Genomic DNA, 27,432 nt, shown 5'->3' with positions numbered 1-27,432 from the left:
TGGTACAACCATTTTGGAAAACATTTTGGCAATGGCTTTAAAAGTTAAACACACACCTACCGTTATTCTACTCCTAGTTTTTTTGGGTTATTGTTTTTAAGAGACAGGGTATCGCTTGCTGTGTCACCCAGGCTGAAGTGTAGTGGTGCAATCTTGGCTCACTGTGGCCTCCCACCTCAGCCTCCAGAATATCTGGGACTACAGGTGCACATCACCAGCCCTAGCTAATTAAAAAAAAAATTTTTTTGTAGAGCTGGAGTCTTGCTATGTTGCCTAGGCCAGCCTCAAACTCCTGAACTCAAGCAATCCTCCCGCCTCCATCTCCCAAAGCACTGGGATTACAGGCATGAGACACTGTGCCTGGCCTACTCCTAGATATTTACCCAAGAGAAATGAAAGCATATGTTCATACAAATATGTATGAGGTCTTTGTAGCTTTATTTATAATAAATAGCCCAAATCAGAAAGCAACCCAAATGTCTGTCTACAGGTGAATGGGTAAATACATTGTATATATTCATTCGATGAAAATACTCCTCAGTCATAAAAAAGGGATGAACTACTGAAACACATGCAACATAGAAGAACCTCAAAATAATTATACCAAGTGAAAAGAACGAGACAAAAAAAGAGTAAATGCTGTTTGGTTCCATTATATAACCTTCTAGAATATACAAAGTAATCTATGATGACAGAAAGTGGATCAGTGTTTGCCTGGGACTGGCAGACAGTGTGGAGGTCAAGGAAAGCAGACAGGCAGGAGGGAGGGATTGCTGAGTGGCAAGAGGAAACTTTGGTTGTGGAGGGTGATGGGCAGGCTCATTATCTTGATGGCGGTGATGGTTTTGGAGGCATATATATATATCAAAACTTACCTAACCGCAGTCTGGCCAACATGGTGAAACCCCATCTCTACGAAAACTACGAAAACTAGCCAGGCGTGGTGGCATGCACCTGTAGTCCCTGCTACTAGGGAGGCTGAGGCAGGAGAATCACTTGAACCCTGGAGGCAGAGGTTGCAGTGAGCAGAGATTGCACCGCTGCATTCCAGCCTGGGTGACAAAGCGATAGTCCATCTCAAAAACAAAAACAAATATAAAAACAAACAACAACAACAAAAATTTACCAAACTGTGCACTTTAAATATGTGTTATTAATCGTATGTCACTTATACCCTTAAAGCAGTTAAAATGTGTATGTTAGCAGAAACTTAAAATGTTGTGTTTCTTTTCATAATAATCTAAAAACCCGGCTTCTGCAGAGCAATTCCTTTATCTCTAAAATAAATATTATTCTGTAAGGAAGGTTTTGCTATTCTTTCTTTAATCTGAGGTTAGCAAATTAAAAAAAATCAATCTGCAGACTTAAAAGGGTTGTTATTTTGATCTTGAAAGCTATTAAAGAATTCAAAGCGTGCCATGAAATCTATAATGAAAAAGAGAAACTGAGAGGGAATTCCACATTGCTTCAGTCAAGTGCCATGAAGCAGAGTGCAACCCCCACTCCAGGATGTAGTGAGGAGATGGGATGAAAAGAGCCTAACATTAATAGCTGAGAAATAGGGATTCTAGCATTTTCTACTTCAAAAGTCTTTTAAATTCTCTTCACTTTGGTTCCAACTGTTAAATTGAGGTAATAATAACTGGATTAAGTACCTTAAATAATGTATGTTGTTAGAGAAGTGGGACCACTGATTTGATATTGTCCTCATTAATTTATTCATATAGGAGAAAGAAAGTTGCTATTTCTGCTGAAAATTTGCTCTGTTATTGATTCCTCTAGGGTTCTTCACCACAGACACATAAGTATATTTAAAACATTAGGCCGGGCACGGTGGCTCACACCTGTAATCTCAGCACTTTGGGAGGCCGAGGGGGGCGGATCACCTGAGCTCAGGAGTTCAAGACCAGCCTGGCCAACATGGCGAAACCCCATCTCTACTAAAAATACAAAAATTAGCTGGGCATGGTGGTGCACACCTGTAATCCCACCTACTCAGGAGGCTGAGGCAGGAAAATTGTTTGAACCTGGGAGGTAGAGGTTGCAGTGAGCTGAGATCGCGCCACTGTACTCCAGCCTTGGCGACAGTGAGACTCCATCTCAAATAAATAATTAAAAAATAAAACATTAGATGATTAAAAGTCATGTAACATTGTTATTTCATGTTTATAGTTTTTCTTCTATAATTGCTTTGAAAATTAAGGTAACTGCTAGGGGAACTTGTGAATACCATTTCCTGATAATTAATTTTAGATGTCACATAATTTTTCATTTTTAATGGCTTTCTTGCAAATAAAAATTGGACCATAGGTCAGAAAATGAAATACATTAAGCTGAACCTTTTTAAAAACTTGCGATCATTTATGCAAGGGAGAGTATTTCTCAAACCTGAAAAATCAGTGCTTTACTTCATATAGAGTCAAATATGTCTACCCATTGGCTATATATGGAAAGACGATAAGGAAGATTTGGGGCTGATAAATATTTGTATGTACCAATAGGTGTTCAGTTATTTGCCATGCTGTTTTATAGTATAAAGAGGAAAGGTAAAACCGCATTATAATTTTTGTTTATCTGTTCTAAGTGCAGTCTAACCATTATCTGGTTCATAGCCTCTCATGCTTCACCTACAGTACAACTCAGTTTAGAAGAATATTGGAATAAAGTATTGCTCAGTTTTCTCATTTGTTCTTGGCATCCATGCATAGCTTTCCTGGCAGGTTCCAGGTTAGTATGTTTACTGATATTTCTCCATAGATCACAAAATTGGGACATCTCCTAGAGTCAAAAGAAAACCACTGCAGCAGACTCATGGAAGAAAATGACAAGTATCAAAGATATTTAGGCAACTTAATAAAGAAGGTACAAATTTTTTTTTCTTTTGTATTTTGAGACAAGATCTCACTCTGTCACCCAGGCCGAAGTACAGTGCAGTGCTAACTACAGCCTCAACCTCCTGGGCTCAAGCATGCCTCCTGGCCTCAGTCTCATGAGTAGATGGGATTATAGGCATGTGCCACCATTCCTGGCTAATTTTTAAAAATTTTTGTAGAGACATGGTCTCACTATGTTGCATAGGCCGGTCTCAATCTCCTGGTCTCAAGCAATCCTTCTGCCTCGGCCTCCCAAAATCCTGGGATTGCAGACCTGAGACACAGTTCCCGGCCTGGTACAAACTGTCTTATGGAAATATTTGTGCCTTTTAAAAACTATGCCAAATATTAATAGAATTTTAGAGCTAAAAAGGGTCTGTGGGATGATGTAGCACATTTATATTGATCCCTTTTACTTCATAATGACATTATAAAACACACCCATTATCCTTTTAGCTGAAAGCTATCAAAGATTGTTGTGTGTGTCTATCCATTCTGCTGTTGGCAATTTAAAATCTTAGTATTGCTACTTCACTTTCAGGATAATTCTAAATCTTGCCAACTTAGTGTTCTAGTTTACCTTATTAAAACTGCATTAACTTTAACCAAATGAACTATAATCCTTAGCTGATGCATATAGTACTTTTTAGAAGACAACTGGATTATAGTTGACTCATTACTGTTGTCCATTTTTTGGTACTTCATGTTTTCTGCATGATTAATGGGCATGTTATAATTATTTTTTTCATGTTCCTGATTTCAAAATGTAAGGAAGGTGTTTTGCCTATTATGAAACTTTCATTAATAGTCAGATAATTAAACTTCAACTTGTAGTCATAAAAAAGAAAAAAGAAAAATTCTAGAATGAAAAATAATTGGTTTAGCTTATTTTTTTCAAGGTTACATCATATGAAGAAATCATTGAATGTGCTGACCAAAGGCTCGCAATATCCCACTCCCAGATTGCACAGTAAGTTGAAAAAATGAATCCTTAATTTTGTGAATATTTACTAATACCTTATTCTCTGGATTCTAAATTCTTTTTTTCAGACTCCTAGAAAGAAGAAAAATGTGCAGTTTTATTAATTAAGTTCATTCTTTATTAATATAGGTAGACTGCTTAATGTCTGGACTACTTCAACAGTTAAGCAACCAGATTTTCATCTTCCTTTCTCAGAGCTCCCTTTGATTTAAAGGGGTGATGAAGGAATTAATAAAAAACATTCAACAATTTTAGAGGACATTATCGTAGTATTCAAGTAAAATCTTGTAGTGCTTAGAAATTACTCACAAAAAGATATTGAATGCACACCAAATTAAACATATTCATACATATATCAAGAAGGAAATAAACTCATGAGAATGGGATTCAGCATGAAACACTGCAAAATCTGTGCTCCTAAACTCTGCATAGTTCTTATTTATTCATTATACTTGTTTCTAATATGCTGCTTCTTCCATCCTTCCCCCAATTTCATTTATGCTGTGCTGGCTATCACTGGAGCTTAACAAAAAGTCTAATTTTATAGAGACAGCGCCACCAAAATATGAGCTTTCTATAAGCCTGCCTCACCCAAAATAATTAAAAGTGCATGCATTTGTATCTTAGAAAGTTTGCTTTTGGTTTTCACAATTGTTTCTAAGCAGAACAAATGTCAGTTTTTCCATTTTTTCAAATTAATGCAGGCAAGTTTTAAATTTGAAGAGGGGAGAGGATGTTGTATACTCAGGAAATATAAAATTTGATTCCTCTTCAGCTTATAACCAAGGAAATTCAGCCAATGCTCAATGATCATAGGCCAATGAAATATCAAAATTAAAAAATTAATATTTAAAAAATAATATCAAACTATCATTTTGCTGATATTGCTTTGCCTCAGTTATTTTTATTTTTATTTTATTTTATTTTTTATTTTTTTCCATAGGTTATTGGGGTACAGGTGATATTCGGTTAGATAAGTTCTTTAGTGGTGATTTGTGAGATTTTGGTGCACCCATCACCCAGTCAGTATATACTGCACCATATTTATAGTCTTTTATCCCTCATCCCCCTTCCACACTTCCCCACAAGTCCCCAGAGTCCATTATATCATTCTTACGCCTTTGCGTCCTCATAGCTTAGCTCCCACATATCAGTGAGACCATACGATGTTTGGTTTTCCATTCCTGAGTTCCTTCACTTAGAATAATAGTCTCCAGTCTCATCCAGGTCACTGCAAATGCCATTAATTCATTCCTTTTTATGGCTGAGTAGTATTCCATCATATATATGTCTGTGTGTGTCTACACATATATATAATAACAGTTTCTTTATCCACTCTTTGATTGATGGGTATTTGGGTTGGTTCCATGATTTTGCAATTTTGAGTTGTGACGCTATAAACATGGGTGTTCAAGTATCTTTGTCATATAATGACTTATGTTCCTCTGGATAGATACCCAGTATTGGGGTTGCTGGATCAAATGATAGTTCTACTTTTAGCTCTTTAAGGAATCTCCACACTGTTTTCCATAGTGGCTCTTTACATTCTAGTTTACATTCCCACCAGCAGTGTAGAAGTGTTCCCTGATCACTGCATCCATGCCAACATCTACTGTTTTTTGATTTTTTTATTATGGCCATTCTTGCAGGAGTAAGGTGGTATCGCATTGTAGTTTTGATTTGCATTTGTCTGATCATTAGTGATGTTGAGCATTTTGTCATGTTTGTTGGCCACTTGTATATCTTCTTTTGAGAATTGTCTATTCATGTCCTTAGCCCACTTTTTGATGGGATTGTTTATTTTTTTTCTTACTGATTTGTTTGAGTTCCTTGTAGATTCTGGATATTTGTCCTTTGTCAGATGTATAGAGTGCGAAGATTTTCTCCCACTCTGTGGGTTGTCTGTTGACTCTGCTGACTATTCCTTTTGCCATGCAAAAGCTCTTTAGTTTAAGTCTCAACTATTTATCTATGTTTTTATTGCATTTACGGGTTCTTGGTCATTAAATCGTTGCCTAAGCCAATGTCTAGAAGGGTTTTTTCCAATGTTATCTTCTAGAATTTTTATAGTTTCAGCACTTAGATTTAAGTCCTTAATCCATCTTGAGTTGACTTTTGTAAAAGGCGAGAGATGAAGATCCAGTTTTATTCTCCTAGATGCAGCTAACCAGTTATCCCAGCACCATTTGTTGAAAAGGGTGTCCTTTCCCCACTTCATGTTTTTGTTTGCTTTGTCAAAGATCAGTTGGCTATAAGTATTTGCATTTATTTCTGGGTTCTCTATTCTGTTCCATTGGTCTATGTGCCTGTTTTTATACCAGAACCATGCTGTTTTGGTGACTATAGCCTTATAGTATAGTTTGAAATCAGGTAGTGTGATGCCTACAGATTTATTCTTTTTGCTTAGTCTTGCTTTGGCTATGCAGGCTCTCTTTTGGTTCCATATGAATTTTAGAATTGTTTTTTCTAATTCTGTGAAGAATGATGGTAGTGTTTTGATGGGGATTATATTGCATTTGTAGATTGCTTTTGGCAGTATGGTCATTTTCACTATATTGATTCTACCCATCCATGAGTATGGGATGTGTTTCTATTTGTTTGTGTCATCTGTGGTTTCTTTCAGCAGTGTTTTGTAGTTTTCCCTGTAGAGGTCTTTCGACTCTGTGGTTAGGTTTTTGTTTTGTTTTGTTTTGTTTTGTTTTGTTTTGTTTTGTTTTGCAGCTATTGTAAAAGGGCTTGAGTTCTTGATTTGATTCTCCACTTGGTCGCTATTGGTGTATAGAAGAGCTACTGATTTGTGTACATTTATCTTGTATCAGGAAATGTTGCTGAATTTTTTTATCAGTTCTAGGAGCTTTTGGGAGGAGTCATCAGGGTTTTCAAGATAAATGATCATGTCTTCAGCCAACAGTGACAGTTTGACTTCCTCTTTGCCAATTTGGACGCCCTTTATTTATTTCTCTTGTCTGATTGCTCTGGCTAGGACTTCCAGTACTATGTTGAAGAGGAGTGGTGAGAGTGGGCATCCTTGTCTTGTTCCAGTTCTCAGAGAGAATGCTTTCAACTTTTCCCCATTCAGTATTATGTTGGCTGTGGGTTTGTCATAGATGGCTTTTATTACATTGAGGTATGTCCCTTGTATGCCAATTTTGCTGAGAATTGTAAACATAAAGGGATGCTAGATTTTGTCAAATGCTTTTTCTGAATCTATTGAGAAGATCATATGATTTTTGTTTTAAATCCTTTTTATGTAGTGTATCACATTTATTGACTTGCATATGTTAAATCACCCCTAAATCCCTGGTGTGAAACCCAGTTGATCATAGTGGATTATCTTTTTGATATGTTGTTGGACTCAGTTAGCTAGTATTTTGTTAAGGAGTTTAGCGTCTGTGTTCATCAGGGATATCAGTCTGTAGTTTTCTTTTTTGATTATGTTCTTTCCTGGTTTTGGTATTAGGGTGATGCTGGCTTCATAGAATGAATTATGGAGGGTTTTCTCTTTCTCTATCTTGTGGAATAGTGTCAAAAGGATTGCTACCAATTCTTCTTTGAATGTCTGGTAGAATTCTGCTGTGAATCCATCTGGTCCTGGACTTTTTTTGTTGGTAATTGTTTAATTACCATTTCAATCTCACTGCTTGTTATTGGTCTGTTCAGGATATCTAATTCTTCCTGATTTAAGCTAGGAAGGTTGTATTTTTCCAGGAATTTATCCATCTCTTGTAGGTTTTCTAGTTTATGTGTGTAAAGATGTTCATAGTAGCATTGAATGATCTTCTGTATTTCAGTGGTGTCAGTTGTAATATCTCCTATTTCATTTCTTAATGAGGTTATTTGGATTTTCTCTCTTCTTTTCTTGGTTAGTCTTACTAACGATCTATCAATTTTATTTATCTTTTCAAAGAACCAGCTTTTTGTTTCATTTATCTTTGTATTGTATTTTTTGTTTCAATTTAATTTAGTTCTGCTCTGATATTGGTTATTTCCTTTCTTCTGCTGGGTTTGAGTTTGGTTTGTTCTTGTTTCTCTACTTGAGGTGTAACCTTAGACTGTCAGTTTGTGCTCTTTCCGTCTTTTTGATGTAGCTGTTTAGGGCTATAAACTGTCCTCTTATTGCCGCCTTTGCTGTATTCCAGAGGTTTTGATAGGTTCTGTCATTATTGTAGTTGAGTTCAAAGGATTTTTAAATTCCCTTCTTGATTTCATTTTTGACCCAATGCTCATTCAGGAGCAGGTTATTTAATTTCCATGTATTTGCATGGTTTTGAAGGTTCCTTTTGGAGTTGATTTCCAGTTTTATTCCACTGTGGTCTGAGAGAGTGCTTGATATAATTTCAGTTTTCTTAAATTTATTGAGGCTCGTTTTATGGCCTATGATATGGTCTATTTTGGAGAAAATTCCATGTGTTGTTGAATAGAATGTGTATTCTGCAGTTCTTGGATGAAATGTTCTGTATATATCTGGTAAGTCCATTTGTTCCAAGGTATAGTTTAACTCCATTGTTTCTTTGTTGACTTTCTGTCTTGATGACCTGTCTAGTGCTGTCAGTGGAGTATTGAAGCCAGCCCCCCACTATTATTGTGTTACCATCTATCTCATTTCTTAGGTCTATTAGTAATTGTTTTATAAACTTGGGAGCTCCAGTGTTGGGTGTATATATGTTTAGGATTGTGATATTTTCTTGTTGGACAAGGCTTTTTACCATATAGTGTCCCTCTTTGTCTCTTTTAACTGCTGTTGCTTTAAAGTTTGTTTTGTCTGATATAAGAATAGCTACCCCTGCTTGCTTTTGGTGTCCATTTGTATGAAATGCCTTTTCCCACCCCTTTACTTTAAGTTTATGTGAGTCCTTATGTGTTAGGTAAGTCTCCTGAAGGCAGCAGATAGTTGGTTGGTGAGTTCTTTTTTTTCTTCTTCTTCTTTTTTTCTTTCTTTCTTTTCTTTCTTTTTTTTTTTTTTTTAGACAAGTGTTTCACTCTTGCCACCCAGGCTGGAGTGCAACAGTGAGATCTTGGCTCACTGCAACCTTGGCCTCCGGGCTCAAGTGATTCTCCTGCCTCAGCCTCCTGAGTAGCTGGGATTACAGGCATGCACCACCACATCTGGCTAATTTTTTATTTTTAGTACAGATGGGGTTTCACCATGTTGGCCAGGCTGGTCTCAAACTCCTGATCTTAGGTGGTCCACCCGCCTTGGCCTCCAAAAGTGCTGGGATTACAGGCATGAGCCACTGCACCTGGCCAGTGAGTTCTTATCCATTCTGCAGTTCTGTATCTTTTAAGTGGCGCATTTAGGCCATTTATATTCAATGTTGGTATTAAGATGTGAGGTACCATTGCTTTCATCATGCTATTTGTTGCCTGTGTACCTTGGTTTTTTGTTTTTGTTTTTTAAATTGTATTTTTGTTTTATGGGTCCTGTGTGATTTATGCTTTAGAGAAGTTCTGTTTTGATGTGTTTCCAGGATTTGTTTCAAGATTTAGAGCTCCTTTTAGCAGTTCTTGTAGTGGTGGCTTGGTAGTGGGGAATTCTCTCAGCATTTGTTCGTCTGAAAAAGACTGTATCTTTCCTTCGTATATGATACTTAGTTTTGCTACATACAAAATTCCTAGCTGATAATTGTTTTGTTTGAGGAGGCTGAAGATACAGCCCCAATCCCTTCTAGATTGTAGGGTTTCTGCTGAGAAATCTGCTATTAATCTGATAGGTTTCCTTTATAGGTTACCTGGTGCTTCTGTCTCACAGCTCTTAAGATTCTTTCCTTCATCTTAACTTTAGATAACCTGATGACAATGTACTTAGGCGATAATGTTTTTGCGATGAATTTCCCAGGTGTTTTTTGTACTTCTTGTATTTGGATGTTGAGGTCTCTTACAAGGCCAGGGAAGTTTTCCTCGATTATTCCCCAAATATGTTTTCCATACTTTTAGATTTCTCTTCTTCCTCAGGAACACCGATTATTCTTAGGTTTGGTCGTTTAACATATCCCAGACTTCTTGGAGGCTTTGTTCATATTTTCTTTTTCTTTTTTCTTTGTCTTTGTTGGATTGGGTTAATTCAAAGACCTTGTCTTCTAGCTCTGAATTTCTTTCTTCTACTTGTTCAATTCTATTGCTGAGACTTTCCAGATCATTTTGCATTTCTATAAGTGTGTCCAATGTTTCCTGAAGTTTTTATTTTTTTCTTTGTGCTATTTCCTTGAATATTTCTCCCTTCACTTCTTGTATCATTTTTTGGATTTCCTTGAATTGGATTTTACCTTTCTCTGGTGCCTCCCTGATTAGCTTAAGAACTAACCTCCTGAATTCTTTTTCAGGTAAATCAGGGATTTCCTCTTGGTTTGGATCCATAGCTGGTGAGCTAGAGTGATTTTGGGGGATGTTAAAGAGCCTTGTTTTGTCATATTACCAGAGTTGGTTTTCTGGTTCCTTTTCATTTGGGTAGGCTTTGTCAGAGGGAAGGTCCAGGGCTGAAGGCTGTTGTTTAGATTCTTTTGTCCCATGGGGTGTTCCCTTGATGGGGTGCACTCCCTCTTTTCCTGTGGATGTGGCTTCCTGTGGGCCGAGCTGCAGTGATTGTTACCTTTCTTTGGGGTCTAGCCACCCAGCAAGTCTACCTGGCACCAGGCTGGTACTGGGGGTTGTCTGCACAGAGTCCTGTGATGTGAACTGTCTATGGATATCAGCTGTGGATATCAGCACCTGTTCTGGTGGATGTGGCAGGGGGGTGAAATGGACTCTGTGAGGGTTCTTAGCTTGGGTGGTTTAATGTTTTATTTTTGTTCTGGTTGGCCTCCTGCGGGGAGGTGGCACTTTCCAGAGAGCATCAGCTGTGGTAGTATGGAGAGGAACCGGTGGTGAGCAGGGCCCTAGAACTACCAAGAATATATGCCCTTTGTCTTCAGCTACCAGGGGTGGATAGGGAAGGCCCATCAGGTAGGGGCAGGGCTTGATGTGTCTGAGCTCAGACTCTCCTTGGGCAGGTCTTGCTGCAGCTGCTGTGGGGGATGGGGTTGAGATTGCTAAGTCACTGGAGTTGTGTACCTAAGAGGATTATGGCTGCCTTTGCTGAGTCATGCAGGTTGTTCGGGAAGTGGGGGAAAGCCTGCAGTCACAGGCCTCACCCAACTCCCACACAATCCAAAGGGCCTATCTCACTCTCACCATGCCCCCTTTTACAGTCTGTTTCCAGGCAGTGGGTGAGCAGGGCTTGAGAACTTGCCCCAGGCTACCCGCCTCCCAGCTGTGAAAGAACAGGGCTTTGGTTCTTTTCCCTCCTGTGGAGTCTGCAAACCAGATAGATTTCCCACCCTCCCCCACGTTCTGGCCAGGAGGCTTCTTGCTCAATTCAAATTGTTACAAAGTTCCCCCACCGCCCCCCCAACCCCCCACTTTGGATCCCTGTGGGGCCAGGCAGGAAGGGCCTGCTTGGGGACCCAGCGAGCTCCCAGGGCCTTTCTCGCTGCTTCCTCTACCCCTGTATTTCGCTTGGCTCTCTAAATTGACTCAGCTCCAGGTAAGGTCGGAAACTTCTCGCAAACTAGACCTTCATTTTCTTCAGTTGGGGTGTGTGTTTGGGAGCAGAGGGTCTCCCTTTCCCACTTCTGCAGTTTGGGCACTCACAGTATTTGGGGTGTCTCCCAGCTCCTGCAGGAGCAGTCCGCTTCCTTCAGAGGGTCTGTGAGTCCTCTCAGGGTTCCTGATTTGTTCTTGCAGTCATTCTGGAGCTAAAATTCATGACGCGAGCCTCCACACACTGCTCTGTCCATCCTAGTCAGAACTGCAATATAGTCCTGCCTCCCGTCCACCATGATGATTGTCCCAGTTATTTTTAAATTAAAAAATGTAAATGTTCTGCAGGGCTTGGGTGAAAAAAAAAATTTTTTTTAATGTGTATTTCAGTTGAGTGGTTGATCCAATTTGTGTTGAAGAAGAGACCATAGGTCAGAATCTGAATTTAGGCTTTATCATAAGCATTGTCAACTGTGACTGCTTATTAGAATCTTCTTTCTTTTCTTTTTTTTTTTTTTTTTTTTTTTTTTGAGATAGAGTCTTGCTCTGTTGCCCAGGCTGGAGTGCAGTGGCATAATCTCGGCTGGAGTCAGTAGCACAATGTCTGCCTCCCAGGCTCAAGCAATTCTCCTGCCTCAGCCTCCTGAGTAGCTGGGCCCACAGGTGTGCGCTACCACACCTGGCTATTTTTTTTCTTTTTTTTTTTTTGTTTTTTCAGTGGAGACAGGGTTTTGCCATGTTGGCCAGGCTGGTCTCTAACTCTTGGCCTCAAGTGATCCACTCACCTCAGCCTCCCAAAGTGCTGGGATTACAGTGAACCACCGTGCCCGGCTTTTTTTTTTTTTTTTGAGACAAGGTCTGGCTCTGTCACCCAGCCTGGAGTGCAGTGGCGCAGTCTTGGCTTACTGCAATCTCCATCTCCTGAGCTCAAATGATCCTCCCACCTCAGCCTCCCAAGCAGCTGGGACTACAGGCATGCACCACCATGTGTGACTTTTTTTAAAATTTATTTTAGAAACAGGGTCTCGCTGTGTTGCCCAGGCTGGTCTTGAACTCCTGGACTTAATCAGTCCTACCACCTTGGCATCCCAAAGTGCTGGGATTACAGGCGTGAGTCACTCTACCCGGCCCTGATTTACTTTTAAAAAAATCAAATCTAGTCTGTTATATCCATGAAGAACAGTATTTTTGTTTAATTATAGTGAATTAGCTTTAGTCTCATTAAAAGGTATACACTGCTTCAAAAATTATCAGGCTGTTCTGCCTATGGAGTAGCCATTCTTTTATTCCTTTACTTTCTTGATAAGCTTGCTCTCACTTTATAGGTTCACCTAAAATTAAAAAAAAATTATCTGCAAGCCCCACCTCCCGGGTTCACACCATTCTCCTGCCTCAGGCTCCCAAGTAGCTGGGAGTACAGGCGCCTGCCATGACTCCTGGCTAATTTTTTTGTTTTAGTAGAGATGGGATTTCATTGTTAGCCAGGATGGTCTCGACCTCCTGACCTTGTGATCCGCCCGCCTCAGCCTCCCAAAGTGCTGGGATTACAGGAATGAGCCAACCCACCGGGCCTGTAATTTTTCCATCCATAGGCTTTGGACTTATAGAAACAGCTGTTTACTAGGAAAGCTATTCGTTACATTTTATTTTTCTAAGAGACTAGAAAAAACTACTTGGTAATGATCCACTCTGTATAAACAACCAGAGTGCTTTCTGAAATATAAATATGTCATTTATGTGTCTGCTATTGGTGAGTTCTCGGTCTCACTGACTTCAAAAATGAAGCCACAGACCCTCATGGCGAGTGTTATAGCTCTTAAGGTGGCGCGTCTGGAGTTTGTTCCTTCTGATGTTCGAATGTGTTCAGTTTTTTCCTTCTGGTGAGTCTGTGGTCCCGCTGGCTCAAGAGTGAAGGTGCACACCTTCGTGGTCAGTGTTATAGCTCTTAAAGCAGCGCATCTGGAGTTGTTCGTTCTGCCCAATGAGCTTGTGGTTTCACTAGCTTTAAGAGTGAAGCTGCAGACCTTCACAGTAAGTATTAACAGCTCCTAAAAGCAGTGTAAACCCCAAAAAAACCAGCAATAACAACAGTTATTGCAAAGAGAAAAAGAACAAAGCTCCCACAGTGTGGAAGATGAACCCGAGCAGGTTGTCACTGCTCGTTCAGGCAGCCTGCTTTTATTCTTATCTGGCCCCACCCACATCCTGCTGATTGGTAGAGCTGAGTGGTCTGTTTTGACAGGGCACTGATTGGTACGTTTACAATCCCTGAGCTAGACACAAAGGTTCTCCACATCCCCACCAGATTAGCTAGATACAGAGTGTCAACACAAAGATTCTTCAAGGTACCACCAGAGTAGCTAGTTACAGAGTGTTGATTGGTGCATTCACAAACCCTGAGCTAGACACAGGGTGCTGATTGGTGTGTTTACAAACCTTGAGCTAGATACAGAGTGCCGATTGGTGTATTTACAATCCCTGAGCTAGACATAAAGGTTCTCCACGTTCCCACCAGACTTAGGAGCTCAGCTGGCTTCACTCAGTGGATCCCGCACGGGGGCTACAGGTGGAGCTGCCTGCCAGTCCTGTGCTGTGCGCCCGCACTCCTCAGCCCTTGGGTGGTCGATGGGACTAGGCACCGTGGAGCAAGGGACTGGGCTCCGTGGAGCAGGGGGCGGCACTTATCGCGGAGGCTGGGCCACACAGGAGCCCATGGAGTGGGTGGGAGGCTCAGGCATGGCGGGCTGCAGGTCGCGAACCCTGCCCCGCGGGAAGGCAGCTAAGGCCAGGTGAGAAATCGAGCGCAGCGCCTGTGGGCTGGCACTGCTGGGGGACCCAGTACACCCTCCGCAGCCGCTGGCCTAGGTGCTAAGCCTCTCATTGCCCAGGCGGGCAGGGCCGGCTGCTCCGAGTGCGGGGCCGCCAAGCCCACGCCCACCCGGAACTCCACCTGGCCCGCAAGCGCCACGCCCAGCCCCGGTTTCCGCTCGTGCCTCTTCCTCCACACCTCCCTGCAAGCTGAGGGAGCCGGCTCTGGCCTTGGCTAGCCCAGAAAGGGGCTCCCACAGTGCAGCGGTGGGCTCCTTAAGTGCCACCAAAGTGGGAGCCCAGGCAGAGGAGGCGCCGAGAGCGAGCAAGGGCTATGAGGACTGCCAGCACGCTGTCACCTCTCACCACTTTCTCTCTAACACTTATGTGCAGATCTGTCTGTTTCAGATGTAGAAGTCCCTGCTCCAAACAACATTATGTACTGTCTGTGTTTTTGATGAATCTATCCCATTCCTTCCTTTGTAGGAAGGAACACCTGCCTACAAAATGTGAGACTTGTTCTACCTTTGTCCCCATCACAATCATTACATCATCCTGGTGAGAGATGGATCCTCTTATAAAAATGTCCCAGTTCATTTCCTGTCCTGGCTTCCCATTTTATCAAGCCCTGCTACCTTGTTATTCAAGGTGATCTTCTATTCCATTCCTACCCATCATATGATCCCTGATCATAATCTGTAGTTTTTGAAGTCACTCATCAAAGTCTTCTGCATTAACTTCTTTACTATTCACCATCCACAGAATACCAACAGAGTCCTAGAAGGATACTTCCATGCCATATCTCCTACAGACAACACTGAATTCATAAATGACAACTCACTGCCCTCTCATGGCAACTGTGCTTTCCACCCACATGAAGCCCCTGTAAATGTTTTTCCATGCAAAACCATATCAAAAATCACAGAAAATTTCAGTGTAAATCCACAACCTTTCTTTCTAAGTTTCATGATAGTTTGAGTACAGGATGATCAAAAAGTTTGATTGGATTGAACATTCTTTTAAAAATCCGTGTCATTTTATACCTTGATCACAGAGAATAAGGTGAACATTTGTTTATCCCTAAAACTTGTAAACCCCACAGAAAGCTGCATTTCAGTATATAGTAAAAATAACATTAGTACTGCCCTTATTTATAGTCACAATCCCATTGTATTTCTTTGACTTCTTTTTCTTTTCTTTTTTTTTTTTTTTTTTTTTTTGAGACAGAGTTTCACACTGTCACCTGGGCTGGAGTGCAGTGGTGCCATCTCAGCTCACTGCAACCTCCACCTCCCGGGTTCAAGCGATTCTCCTGCCTCAGCCTCCCAAGTAGCTGGGATTACAGGTGTGCACCACCACACCTGGCTATTTTTTTTTGTATTTTTAGTAGAGACAGGGTTTCAGTATGTTGGCCAGGCTTCTTTTTTAATGAAAAAAAGGTTGGCATAAATACACCCAACTGATTTTCAACAAAGCAAACAAAAACATAAGTGGGGAAATCACACCCTATTCAACAAATGGTGCTGGGATAATTGGCAAGCCGCATGTAGAAGAATGAAACTGGATCCTCATCTCTCACCTTATACAAAAATCAACTCAAGATGGATCAAGGACTTAAATCTAAGATCTGAAAATATAAAAATCCTAGAAGATAACATCAGAAAAACCCTTCTAGACATTGGCTTAAGCAAAGACTTCATGACCAAGAACCCAAAAGCAAATGCAACAAAAACAATGATTAACACATTCATTGTGGAGAAGGGTGGCAGAGCAGGTCCCTGAGCACTGACAGTCAAGGATAGTTTCTCAGTCAGGCTTTAGACTGGAGAGAAAATAAGTGAAAACAGAGACAGAGGTGCCAGCCAGCCTGCAGGGGCCACTACAGATACCCGGAGTATGAGTCATCAGTCAGACACCCTTCCTGTGCCGTCTGGCCAGATGAGAGGCCAGGTCCTCAGATACCAGAGCATCTATACCCAGCTGTTGAGATGATGCTGCACTTGCGGCAGACCATGAGGGAGTACTTCGTGCAGCTGGTGAGCAGGCAGGGCCTGCCGCTGGAAGAATGGAGGCACACTCAGGCCATCCGTGAGCATGAAGCCCTTCTGGGTCGCTTAATGTGCCAGATGATCCAGCTCCTATAGTCTGGGACCATAAGTGGCCTGGAGCTCCAAGTGCCTCTTCCTTCCCAGGACTCTAGGGGTGATGTCAGATATGGGCAGGGGGCCCAACTGTCCAGGCAGCCTGATCCAGTTCCCCAACTGAGTGATTGTGAAGCTGCCTTCATCAGCCGTGACCTATCCAACTGTGGGATTGACATCTCTGTCTTCTATTAGTCGAGCTTCCAGGACTACAATGCCTACCAAAAAGACAAATAGCATAAGGACAAGAACACCTTGAGCTTCGTTAACCTTGGCACCAGTGAGAACAAGCTGTGCATAGATCTGATGACTGAAAGATTGCAAGAAAGTGACATGAACTGCATTGAGGACATCTTGCTGCAGTACCCTGATTGGAGAGGGCACCCGTTCCTGCAAGAAGAAGTGGCCCAGTTCCTGACCTACTAGTGCAAGGCACCTGCCCGACTTGATCCAGAAAATGTGGTTGTTCTAAATGGCTGCTGCTCTGTCTTCTCTGCACTGGCCATGGTTCTGTGTGATCCAGGCAAGGCCTTCCTGGTCCCTGCTCCCTTCTATAGTGGCTTTGACTTTAGCTCCTGCCTGTACGTGAAGGTTGAGTTGATTCCTGTCCACCTGGAGAGTGAGATCACTGTTACAAACACCCATCCTTTCCACCTCACTATGGACAAGTTAGAGGAAGCCCTGCTTGAAGCTAGGCTTGAGGGGAAAAAGGTCCGAGGCCTTGTGCTAATCAACCCTCAGAATCTTCTGGGTGACATCTACTCCTCAGACTCGCGATGGAATACCTGGAATTTGCCAAGAGGTATAACCTACATGTGATCATAGTGAGATTTACATGCTGTCTGTGTTTTTGATGAATCCATCACATTCCACAGTGTCCTAAGCATGAAAAGTCTGCCTGATCACAACAGGACCCATGTGATCTGGGACACCAGTAAGGATTTTGGCATCTCTGGCTTCTGCTTTGGTGCTCTGTTTACACCCACAACAAGGAGATGGCTTCTGCTGTGAGCATCTTTGGCTACCTCCAGAGTATCTCTGGCTTCACCCAGCACAAGCTGTGTCAACTGCTCCAGAACACAGAATGGATTGACAAAGTGTACCTGCCCACCAATAACTACCGGCTGTGGGAAGCTCACAAGTACATCACTGCCAAGCTAAAGGCATTGGAGATCCCCTTTCACAGCTGCAGCTCTGGCCTCTATATCTGGATCAACTTGAAAAAGTACCTGGATCCCTGTACATTTGAAGAGCAACAGCTCCTCTCTCCGCTTCCTGGACAACAAGCTGTTGTTATCCCGTGGCAAAGCCTGCATGTATAAGGAGCCAGGCCGGTTCCACCTCATCTTTGCAGACAAGCTCCCCCGGCTAAAATTGGCCATGCGTCAGTTCTGTGGTGTGCTACAGGAACAGAAGCAGGCTTTGATAGTGAAGCAGTTGGAGGATGCATTGAGGGAGTAGACTGTCTGCCTCCCAATGAGTAGCTCCAGCCCGTCACTTGCTCAGGGACCCCCTAATGTCAGCCCCTGGTTCAGAAGGCTGGGGTGTATTTTTGTCGGTGCTGCGACTAAGAAAATGGTGGGTTCCTCCAGGAAGATCTCATCTGACCCAGTCATCACCCTCCTTAAGCTGAGTGCCTGCTGTCTTTGGAAGCTTTGCATCTTTTTAGTCTTTGCTAGCCATTATATATGCAAAATTTTTTTATTGGGGTTGGGGTGGGAAGGCCTGGAGGCACCTAAAGAAATAAAGGAAGCTCCCTGGGCCCCTATTTAGATGGTTGATTTTTATATTCAATATCTAATAAGTTCTATATTCTCTTAAAAAAACTGATAAATAGGTGGAACTTAATTAAAAGTTTCTGCACAGCAAAAGCAATAATCAGCAAAGTAAACAGACAACCCACAGAGTGGGAGAAAACCTTCACACTCTGTACATCTGACAAAGGACTAATATACAGAATCTACAAGGAACTCAAACAAATTAACAAGAAAAAAAAATCCCATCAAAAAGTGGGCTAAGGACATGAATAGACAATTCTTAAAAGAAGATATGGAAATGGCCAACAAACATATGAAAAAATGCTCAGCATCACTAATGATCAGGGAAATGCAAATCAAAACCACAATGTGATGCTACCTTACTCGTGCAAGAATGACCATAATCAAAAAATAACAGATGTTGTCAAGGATGGGGTAAAAAGGAAACACTTCTACACTGCTGGTGGAAATGTAAACTAGTATAACCACTATGGAAAACAGTGTGGAGAGTCTTTAAAGAACTAAAAGTAGAACTACCATTTGATCCAGAAATCCCACTACTGGGTATCTACCCAGGGGACAAGAAGTCATTATTCAAAAAAGATACTTGCACATGCATGTTTATAGCAGCACAATTTGAAATTACAAAAATATGGAACCAGCCCAAATGCCCATCAATCAATGAATGAATAAGGAAATTGTGGTATATATATACACCACGGAATACTATTCAGCCATAAAAAGGAATGAAATAATGGCATTCACAGCAACCTAGATGGAATTGGAGACCATTATTCTAAGTGAAGTAGCTCAGGAATAGAAAACCAAACATCATATGTTCTCACTCGTAAGTGGGAGCTAAGCTATGAGGACACAAAGGCATTAGAATGATACAGTGCCTTTCCTTTCAGTGGAGCATGGCGGCAAGATGGCCATACAAGTTTCCAAGAAGAGGAAGTTTGTCATTGATGGCATCTTCTAAGCTGAAATGAATGAGTTTCTTACTCAGGAGCTGGCTGAAGATGGCTACTCTGGAGTTGAGGTGCGAGTTACACCAACCAGGACAGAAATCATTATCTTAGCTACCAGAACACAGAATGTTCTTGGTGAGAAGGGCCGGCAGATTCGGGAACTGACTGCTGTAGTTCAGAAGAGGTTTGGCTCTCCAGAGGGCAGTGTAGAGCTTTATGCTGAAAAGGTGGCCACTAGGGGTCTGTGTGCATTGCCCAGGCAGAGTCTCTGCGTTACAAACTCCTAGGAGGGCTTGCTGTGTGGAGGGCCTGCTATGGTGTGTTGTGGTTCATCATGGAAAGTGGGGCCAAAGGCTGTGAGGTCATGGTGTCTGGGAAACTCTGAGGACAGAGGGCTAAATCCATGAAGTTTGTGGATGGCCTGATGATCCACAGCAGAGACCCTGTTAACTACGACGTTGACACTGCTGTGCGCCACGTGTTGCTCAGAAAGGGTGTGCTGGGCATCAAGGTGAAGATCATGCTGCCCTGGGACCCAACTGGTAAGATTGGACCTAAGAAGCCCCTGCCTGACCACGTGAGCATCGTGGAACCCAAAGATGAGATACTGCCCACCACCCCCATCTCAGAACAGAAGGGTGGGAAGCCAGAGCCTCCTGCCGTGCCCCAGCCAGTCCCCACAGCATAACAGGATCTCCTTGGCAGCTGTATTCTGGAGTCTGGATGTTGCTCTGTAAAGACCTTTAATAAAATACTGTACAAAGACAGAAAAGAAAAGAAAGAATGATACAGTGGACTTTGGGGACTTGGGGGAAAGGGTGGAAGGGGGTGAGGGATAAAAGATTACAAATTGGGTACAGTGTATACTGCTAAAAATGGCAGGTAAAAGTAAATGGCAAATCCATGTTCTAATCCCTAGAATCTGTGAATGTTACCTTATATAGCAAAAAAGGGCCAGCTTTATGTATCCACCAACGTTAGTTAGCATATGTGAAAAACTAAAAAAGAAAAAGCATATGATAATTTTGACAGACAGAAAAACCGTTTGACAAAATCCAACATCATTCTTCATGAGAAAACCTAAACAACCTAGGAAAAGAAAGGAACTGTCTCAATAAGGACAAAGAGCACCTACAAAAAGCCTACTAGGGGAGGAGCCAAGATGGCCGAATAGGAACAGCTCCGGTCTACAGCTCCCAGCGCGAGCGACGCAGAAGACGGGTGATTTCTGCATTTCCATCAGAGGTACCGTGTTCATCTCACTAGGGAGTGCCAGACAGTGGGCGCAGGTCAGTGGATGAGCGCACCGTGCGCCAGCCGAAGCAGGGGCGAGGCATTGCCTCACTCGGGAAGCGCAAGGGGTCAGGGAGTTCCCCTTCCTGGGGTGACAGACGGCACCTGGAAAATCGGGCCACTCCCACCCGAATACTGTGCTTTTCCGACGGGCTTAGGAAACGGGGCCCCAGGAGAGTATAGCCCGCACCTGGCTCAGAGGGTCCTACGCCCACGGAGTCTCGCTGATTGCTAGCGCAGCAGTCTGAGATCAAACAGCAAGTCGGCAGCTTGGAATACACCATGGAATACTATGCAGCCATAAAAAATGATGAGTTCACGTCCTTTGTAGGGACATGGATGAAATTGGAAATCATCATTCTCAGTAAACTATCGCAAGAACAAAAAACCAAACACCGCATATTCTCACTCATAGGTGGGAATTGAACAATGAGAACACATGGACACAGGAAGGGGAACATCACACTCTGGGGACTGTTGTGGGGTGGGGGGAGGGGGGAGGGATAGCATTGAGAGATATACCTAATGCTAGATGACGATTTGGTGGGTGCAGCGCACCAGCATGGCACATGTATACATATGTAACTTACCTGCACATTGTGCACATGTACCATAAAACCTAAAGTATAATAATAATAAAAGAAAAAAAAAGTAAAAAAAAAACAAAAAAAAAAGCCTACTAACATTATACTTAATTATGATAGACTAAATGCTTTCTCATCATCAGGAACAAGACATTCCAGTACATTCACATTGTACTGGAAGTTCTGTCCAGTACAATCAGGCAAGAAAAATAAAACTCATCCAGATAGGACATGAAGCAAAAATGCATGTATTCACAGACACATGATCATCTATGTAGAGAATCTGATGGAATCTACAAAAAAGTTACTAGGACTATTAAGATTAGCAAGGTTGCAGGATCCAATATCAACATGTAAAAGTTGTATTTTTATATACTAGCAACAGACAATCAGAGATTAAGACACCTTTCTGATAGCATCAAAAATATGAACTACATAAGGATAAATTTGGTGAAAGTATGTAAAAGACTCATAAACTAAAAATTACAAAACATCATTGAGAGAAAGTAAAGAAGAGTTAAATAAATGGAGAGGTATATCTCTTTCATGGGTCAATTTTGTTAAGATTTTCCCCAGGTTCATTTATTGATTCAGTGCAATTCTAATTTTAAATAAACTTAACAAGCTGATTCTAAACTCATATGGAAATTCAAAGACATAGAATAGCCGAAAGAACGCTGATAAAGAAGGATAAAATGGGAGGGAAACTCTGATTCTAAGACTTTTTATAGAGCTACAATAATCAGAACAGTGTAGCATTGGTGTAAAAATATAAAAATCAATGGAACAGACCAGGGAATGCAGACCTGGACCCATACATATATGGACAAGTGATTTTTGACAAAGGTACAAAGGCAACGAAGTGGAAAAAGGGTAGCCTTCTCAACAAATGGTGCTGAAATCATTGCCGATTTTCAAAAAAATTAACTTTGATTTATACACTCCACCACATACGAAGTAAACTCAAAATGGATAATATACCCGAAGATAAAGGCTAAAACCATAAAACATCTAGAAGAAAACATATGAGAAAATTTCTATAACTTTGGGTTAGGCAACAATTTCTTAGACATGTCACTAAAAGCATGATTCATTAGAGAAAATTTTGATAAATTTGACTTCATCAAAGTTTAAAACTGCTCTTCTTTTTTTTTTTTTTTTTTTTGAGACAGAGTCTCACTCTCTCACCCAGGCTAGAGGGCAGTGGTGCAATCTTGGCTCACTGCAACCTCTGTCTCCTGGGTTCAAGTGATTCTCCTGCCTCAGCCTCTCAAGTAGCTGGGATGACAGGCGCACGCCACCACACCAGGCTAATTTTTTTGGTTGTATTTTTAGTAGAGACGGGGTTTCACCATGTTGGCCAGGCTGGTCTTGAACTCCTGACCTCATGATCTGCCCACCTCGGCCTCCCAAAGTGCTGGGATTACAGGTGTGAGCCACCTCGCCCAGCCTCAAACTGCTCTCTAAAGACACTGTTAACAGATCAAGAGACAAGCCATAGTCTGGAAGAATATATTTGTAAATCGTGTATCTGATAAAGAACTTCTATCCAGATGTAATGAACTCTCAAAACTCAGTCATAAGAAAACAAATAACCCAATAAAAATGGGCGAAGATTTTAGTAGAGATTCTACCAAGAAAGTATATGGATGGCAAATAAGCACATGAAATATGTTCATGTCAGCTGGGCGTGGTGGCTCATGCCTGTAATCCCAGCACTTTGGGAGGCCAAGGTGAGAGGATCACTTGAGTCCAGGAGTTCGACACCAGACTAGTTAATATGGCAAAATCCCATGTCTACTAAAAATACAAAAATTAGCCAAGCATGGTGGCATATACCTGTAATCCCAGCTACTTGGGAAGCTGAGGCATGAGAATCACTTGAACCAGGGAGGCGGAGGTTGCAATGAGCTGAGATTGTGCCACTGCATTCCAGTCTTGGCGACAGATCAAGACTCTGTCTTAAAAGAAAAAAAAGAAAGAAATACACTCATGTCATTAAATGCAAATCAAAGTACTTATTATACTCCATTCAGTGGTGCTGCTTTGCTTGCCTAGCTCTCAGCAGAGTTCTCCCGTGGCCTCTACAGAGGACATGATTTCCTCCAAAATAAACCAAGGACTCCATTTAGGTAGGCTTAGATTATAGCTTTTTGCCTGCAGCTCTACAAACGGGAGCACAGTGTCAATATATTCCACTGTTGCCTTGTTGCACACTTGGAAAAACTTTTCACTTTCTTTCCTTGGATATCTCCCTCCTTCAGGAGTTGGGCTCATTCTTTTCAATTCTAGAAATACAGAAGACTTATTCCATGTTGTTTCTCTGATAATAAAGCATGATAGACTCAGGCTTTTGGTATACACAGAGTCTGTTTCACATTATCTTCTGTTCCTGGGTTTGACAACTTCTCTTTATCCCTTTAAAACAAAAGCCTGATATCTCTGAAAGAAAGAGTATAAGTTTCAAAATGACAACCTACAAGTTATATTCTGGGGTATATGTGTTTTGTCCATATAATATTTAACGTATTTTTTAAATTAATTGCCAAAATTGAAAAGGGAAGATAATTCTGTAAAAATATAGATTTATATCTCCTCTTTAAAAACAAGAGTAGGCTGAGCATGGTGGCTCATGCCTACAATCCCAGCACTTTGGGAGGCTGAGGCGGGAAGATAGCTTGAGGCCAGGAGTTCAAGACCAGCTTGGGCAACATAGCAAGACTCTTGTCTCCACAAAATATTAAAACAATTAGTCAGGTGTGGTGGCATGCACCTGCAGTCCTAGCTACTCAGGAGGCTGAGGATTGCTTCAGCCTGGGAGTTTGAGGCTGCAGTGAGCTGTGATAGCACCACTACATTCCAGCCTGAATGACAGGGTGAGACTCTGTCTCTAAATAATAAAACTTTAAAAATAAATAAAACAAGAAGATCTGATCTCATGGCTGCAGCATTCTCACATGGCAACATTTGTCAAGAGCTAAGTAGCAGCTTCTTTTAGGCAAGGCCTAGGAGTGTATGCTTTTTGGTTTGTCTGAATCACCATTTAGCTGGCTTCGCTAATTTCACATACCTGCCTGACCCTTCTATAGGCGTTTGAGTTTAGACCTCTGCAGTAGAATTTCATATCCTCTCAGGTCTATTTATCCTCTACAGTAGGCTGAGGAATGGCCCAAAGATATCCAAGTTCTAATCACTAGAACCTGTGACCGTTACCTTATATAGCAAAAGAGCCTTGCAGATGTGATTACATCTTGAGTGGCGGAGATTATTTTGGATTATCTGAGTGGGCCCTAAATGCAATCACAAGGGTCCTTATAAGAGGGGGGAGGCAGAGAGAGATTTGATGACAGAAGATAAAGAGTCAACATGCAGTGGAAACGGGGAGAAAAGGTGGTGTGATGTGGGGCCGAGCCCCCTCAGGAATGAGGACGGCCTCCAGATGCTGGATGAGGCCAGGCAAAGGATTCTCCTCTCGAGCTTCTAGAGGCTGCACATCCCTGCCAACACCTTGATTTCAGGCCGATGAAGCTTATTTTGGACTTCTGACCTCCAGAAGACAATAAACGTATGGTGTTTTAAGCCACAGAATTTGTGTTGATTTGTTGCAGCAGCCACAGGAAGCTCATACAACCTCCCTGGATGGAAAAATGGGTTTGTGACGGTCTTGTAATGCTATCACATATTTTCCCATGTTAAGCTGTTTCTAGCTCAGGGTTTTTTGGGTTTTTTCTTTTCTTTTCTTTCTTTCTTTTTTTTTTTTTTGAGACAGAGTCTAGCTGTGTCCCAGGCTGAAGTGCAGTGGCACGATCTTGGCTCACCGCAACCTCCACCTCCTGGGCTCAAGCAATCCTCCCGGCTCAGCCTCCCAAGTAGCTGGGATCACAGGCATGTGCCACCATGCCCGGCTAATTTTTGTATTTTTGTAGAGACACAATTTCACCATGTTGCCCAGGCTAGTCACGAACTCCTGGGCTCAAGAGACTCGCCTGCCTCAGCCTCCCAAAGTGCTGGGATTACAGGTGTGAACCACCATGTCTAGCCAGGAGTTTTGTTTTTAACATGTTACCCCCAGGATCATATTGGATTTACTCATATAGAAGGATCAGTATGAGTAAACCACTGTGTAAGCAAATGGGAGAATATCTGAATGCTGCTTTATATATTTGCTACTGTCTACTTTCCTTCTTCGCCACTGGAACCTATAAAGGGAAAAACTGATAGAATAATTTTTAGTTGCTAGGAAAGAATCCCAAGTTTCTATATGGTTAGGTGGTTGGATAGCATATAGATAATTAGATTACCTATTTTTATCTACTAAAATCCTCCAGTGAATCTAACAAAATATTGGTCTAGAAAAGTCAATTTTAGTCATAAAATTCAATTGTTTCTTCTTTCAGTTTGGAAGAGAGAAATAAACATTTAGAGGATTTAATTAGAAAGCCCAGAGAAAAAGCCAGAAAACCAAGGTAAGTTTCCCTTTATTTTTTAAATTAATAATGTCTTTAAAATATAGGTAATACGGCCAAGTGCAGTGGCTCACGCCTGTAATCCCAGCACTTTGGGAGGCCAAGGTGGGTGGATCACCTGAGGTCAGGAGTTCAAGACCAGCCTGGCCAACATGGCAAAACCCCATCTCTACTAAAAATACGAAAATTAGCCAGGCATGGTGGCACGTGCCTGTAATCCCAGCTACTGGGGGGCTGAGGCAGGAGGATCGCTTGAACCTGGGAGACGGAGGTTGCAGTGAGCCAAGATCGTGCCACTGCACTCCAGCCTGAGCAACAGAGTGGGACTCTGTCTCAAAAAAAAATGTATATATTGATAGATAGATAGATAGTTAGATAATACTTAAAAAAAACTTTTTCTTATCTCAATTTAAGGTAAACAAGATAATTATATGAAAGTGCTTCATGTTTTGCCTAGCATAAAGTAGTTGCTTAATTAATGTTTTTTGTAGAACCTGAAATGGAAAGCCAGATTCCCTGCTTTCATGGAATGTACAGTCACTCTAAGGAAGAAACTATAAAGATTATGGGCTAAGATTTTTGTCTACAACAAAACTACTTGCCCTGCTCTGTATTTTACCACCATATTTTCTTACAGTAACATTAAGCCTTACAGTCTGCTATTTTAGAAGAGGCTCAATATCTGATGCTACAAGATGTATGCATAAACCCTGTGTGGTTGATTAAGAACATAGCAGTATAGGTAGGGCACGGTGGCTCATGCCTGTAATCCTAGCACTTTGGGAGACTGAGGCGGGTGGATCACTTGAGGTCAAGAGTTCAAGACTAGCCTGGCCAACATGGTGAAACCCTGTCTCTACTAAAAATACAAAAATTAGCCAGGCATGGTGGTGGGCACCTATAATCCCAGCTACTCAGGAGGCTGAGGCAGGAGAATCGCTTGAACCCGGGAGGCAGAGGTTGCAGTGAGCTGAGATCGTGCCACTGCACTACAGCCTGGGCAACAGGGCAAAAACTCCATCTCAAGAAAAGAAAAAAAAAAAAAAAAAGAACATAGCAGTATGTTAAAATGTGACTCTTTCTAGCCCAGTTCCTTAGGTGCTAATAAAACTGTTACCAGTTCCCAAAGTGAGAGTGAGTTTTTCCCATGTGCAGAGTTTCTGAAATAAATGATTTCAGAGAACCCCTTCCATGACTCCTATCTCTTGGCCAGATCCAAGATATAAAAGTATGGAGAGTAGGGAAGATTGGAGAAGGATTTCTTCGAATCCGTCGTGTCATGAGTTCCTGTCTCCCAGGTAATTCTACCTCTTTTACCTAAAGCCTTATGAGGAGTTTCCAGGGAATCACCTAGAGAGCTTTGAAACGTGTTCCCTAAAAGTTGGGAAACACAGAGGACTGGTGACTCATTCATGCATAAGAAAACTAAGGCAAGCTGTGGCTGCTCAGCAGAGGGGCTGTGTTGGATAGCTTTTCTCTCTGAGCTTGTTGAGACAAAGGATGGGTGTGATAACCCCTTAAGAACCATGCAGTTGAGAGTTGAGTTATCTTCAGCTCTGCCCAAGGAGGCCTGGAAGCAAGAAACTAGAAGAGAATGCCAGATTCTTCGGGGCTGATAGAGTATCGAGTGATCACCCAGAGGAGAAATGCCTCCTCGTAGGTCCAGGGAACTGCAGGACAGAGATCCCCAGCAACGGCAAGCTCCAAAGAGAAAGAATCAGCATTAGCCAATTGCCAAGCCGAGACTCTGAAGCCACCCAGCCAAGTATGAGCTGTCCTGTGGCCTTTGCCCTCCTCCTACAAATGGAGAGGGAAATGAGCAAAAAGAGGAAACTGGCCTCCAAAGACAGTGGTGTCCATCAGCTACAGACCTGAACTGATAGATGGGGAGGAGAAGCCCTGCTTTTGAGTGAAGATTAAAGGATTGATTAATATTAAGAGAGTACAGTATACCTAATGAATTGAGACTGTTTATGCCTCACAGTGAAGACTGTTACTTTAGAGTAAGCAAAAGAAGCATTGGCCCTGCTGTGTATTCATCC

At 41.9% G+C, this 27,432-nt stretch overlaps 1 protein-coding gene and 2 pseudogenes across 1 annotated transcript in view; all 3 read left to right on the top strand.

Annotated features, from left to right (window-relative positions):
• The window catches only part of CAGE1 (cancer antigen 1), a 63,554-nt gene that overhangs the window by 30,871 nt on the left and 5,251 nt on the right, over nucleotides 1-27,432 (top strand). Inside the window, exons 10-12 of the mRNA XM_054557170.2 lie at nucleotides 2,758-2,862; nucleotides 3,773-3,843; nucleotides 25,322-25,390. Coding sequence (XP_054413145.2) covers nucleotides 2,758-2,862; nucleotides 3,773-3,843; nucleotides 25,322-25,390 — 245 coding nt within the window. The remainder of the gene's footprint in view (nucleotides 1-2,757; nucleotides 2,863-3,772; nucleotides 3,844-25,321; nucleotides 25,391-27,432) is intronic.
• Nucleotides 15,446-19,266, top strand: LOC100439832 (probable inactive 1-aminocyclopropane-1-carboxylate synthase-like protein 2; annotated as a pseudogene).
• LOC100440201 (small ribosomal subunit protein uS3-like) lies at nucleotides 18,990-19,829 on the top strand (annotated as a pseudogene).

Source organism: Pongo abelii, chromosome 5 (genome assembly GCF_028885655.2).
Source record: "Pongo abelii isolate AG06213 chromosome 5, NHGRI_mPonAbe1-v2.0_pri, whole genome shotgun sequence".
Taxonomy (NCBI): domain Eukaryota; kingdom Metazoa; phylum Chordata; class Mammalia; order Primates; family Hominidae; genus Pongo; species Pongo abelii.
The sequence above is the reverse complement of the archived record's forward strand: the minus strand, read 5'-3'. Positions and strand labels throughout refer to the sequence as shown.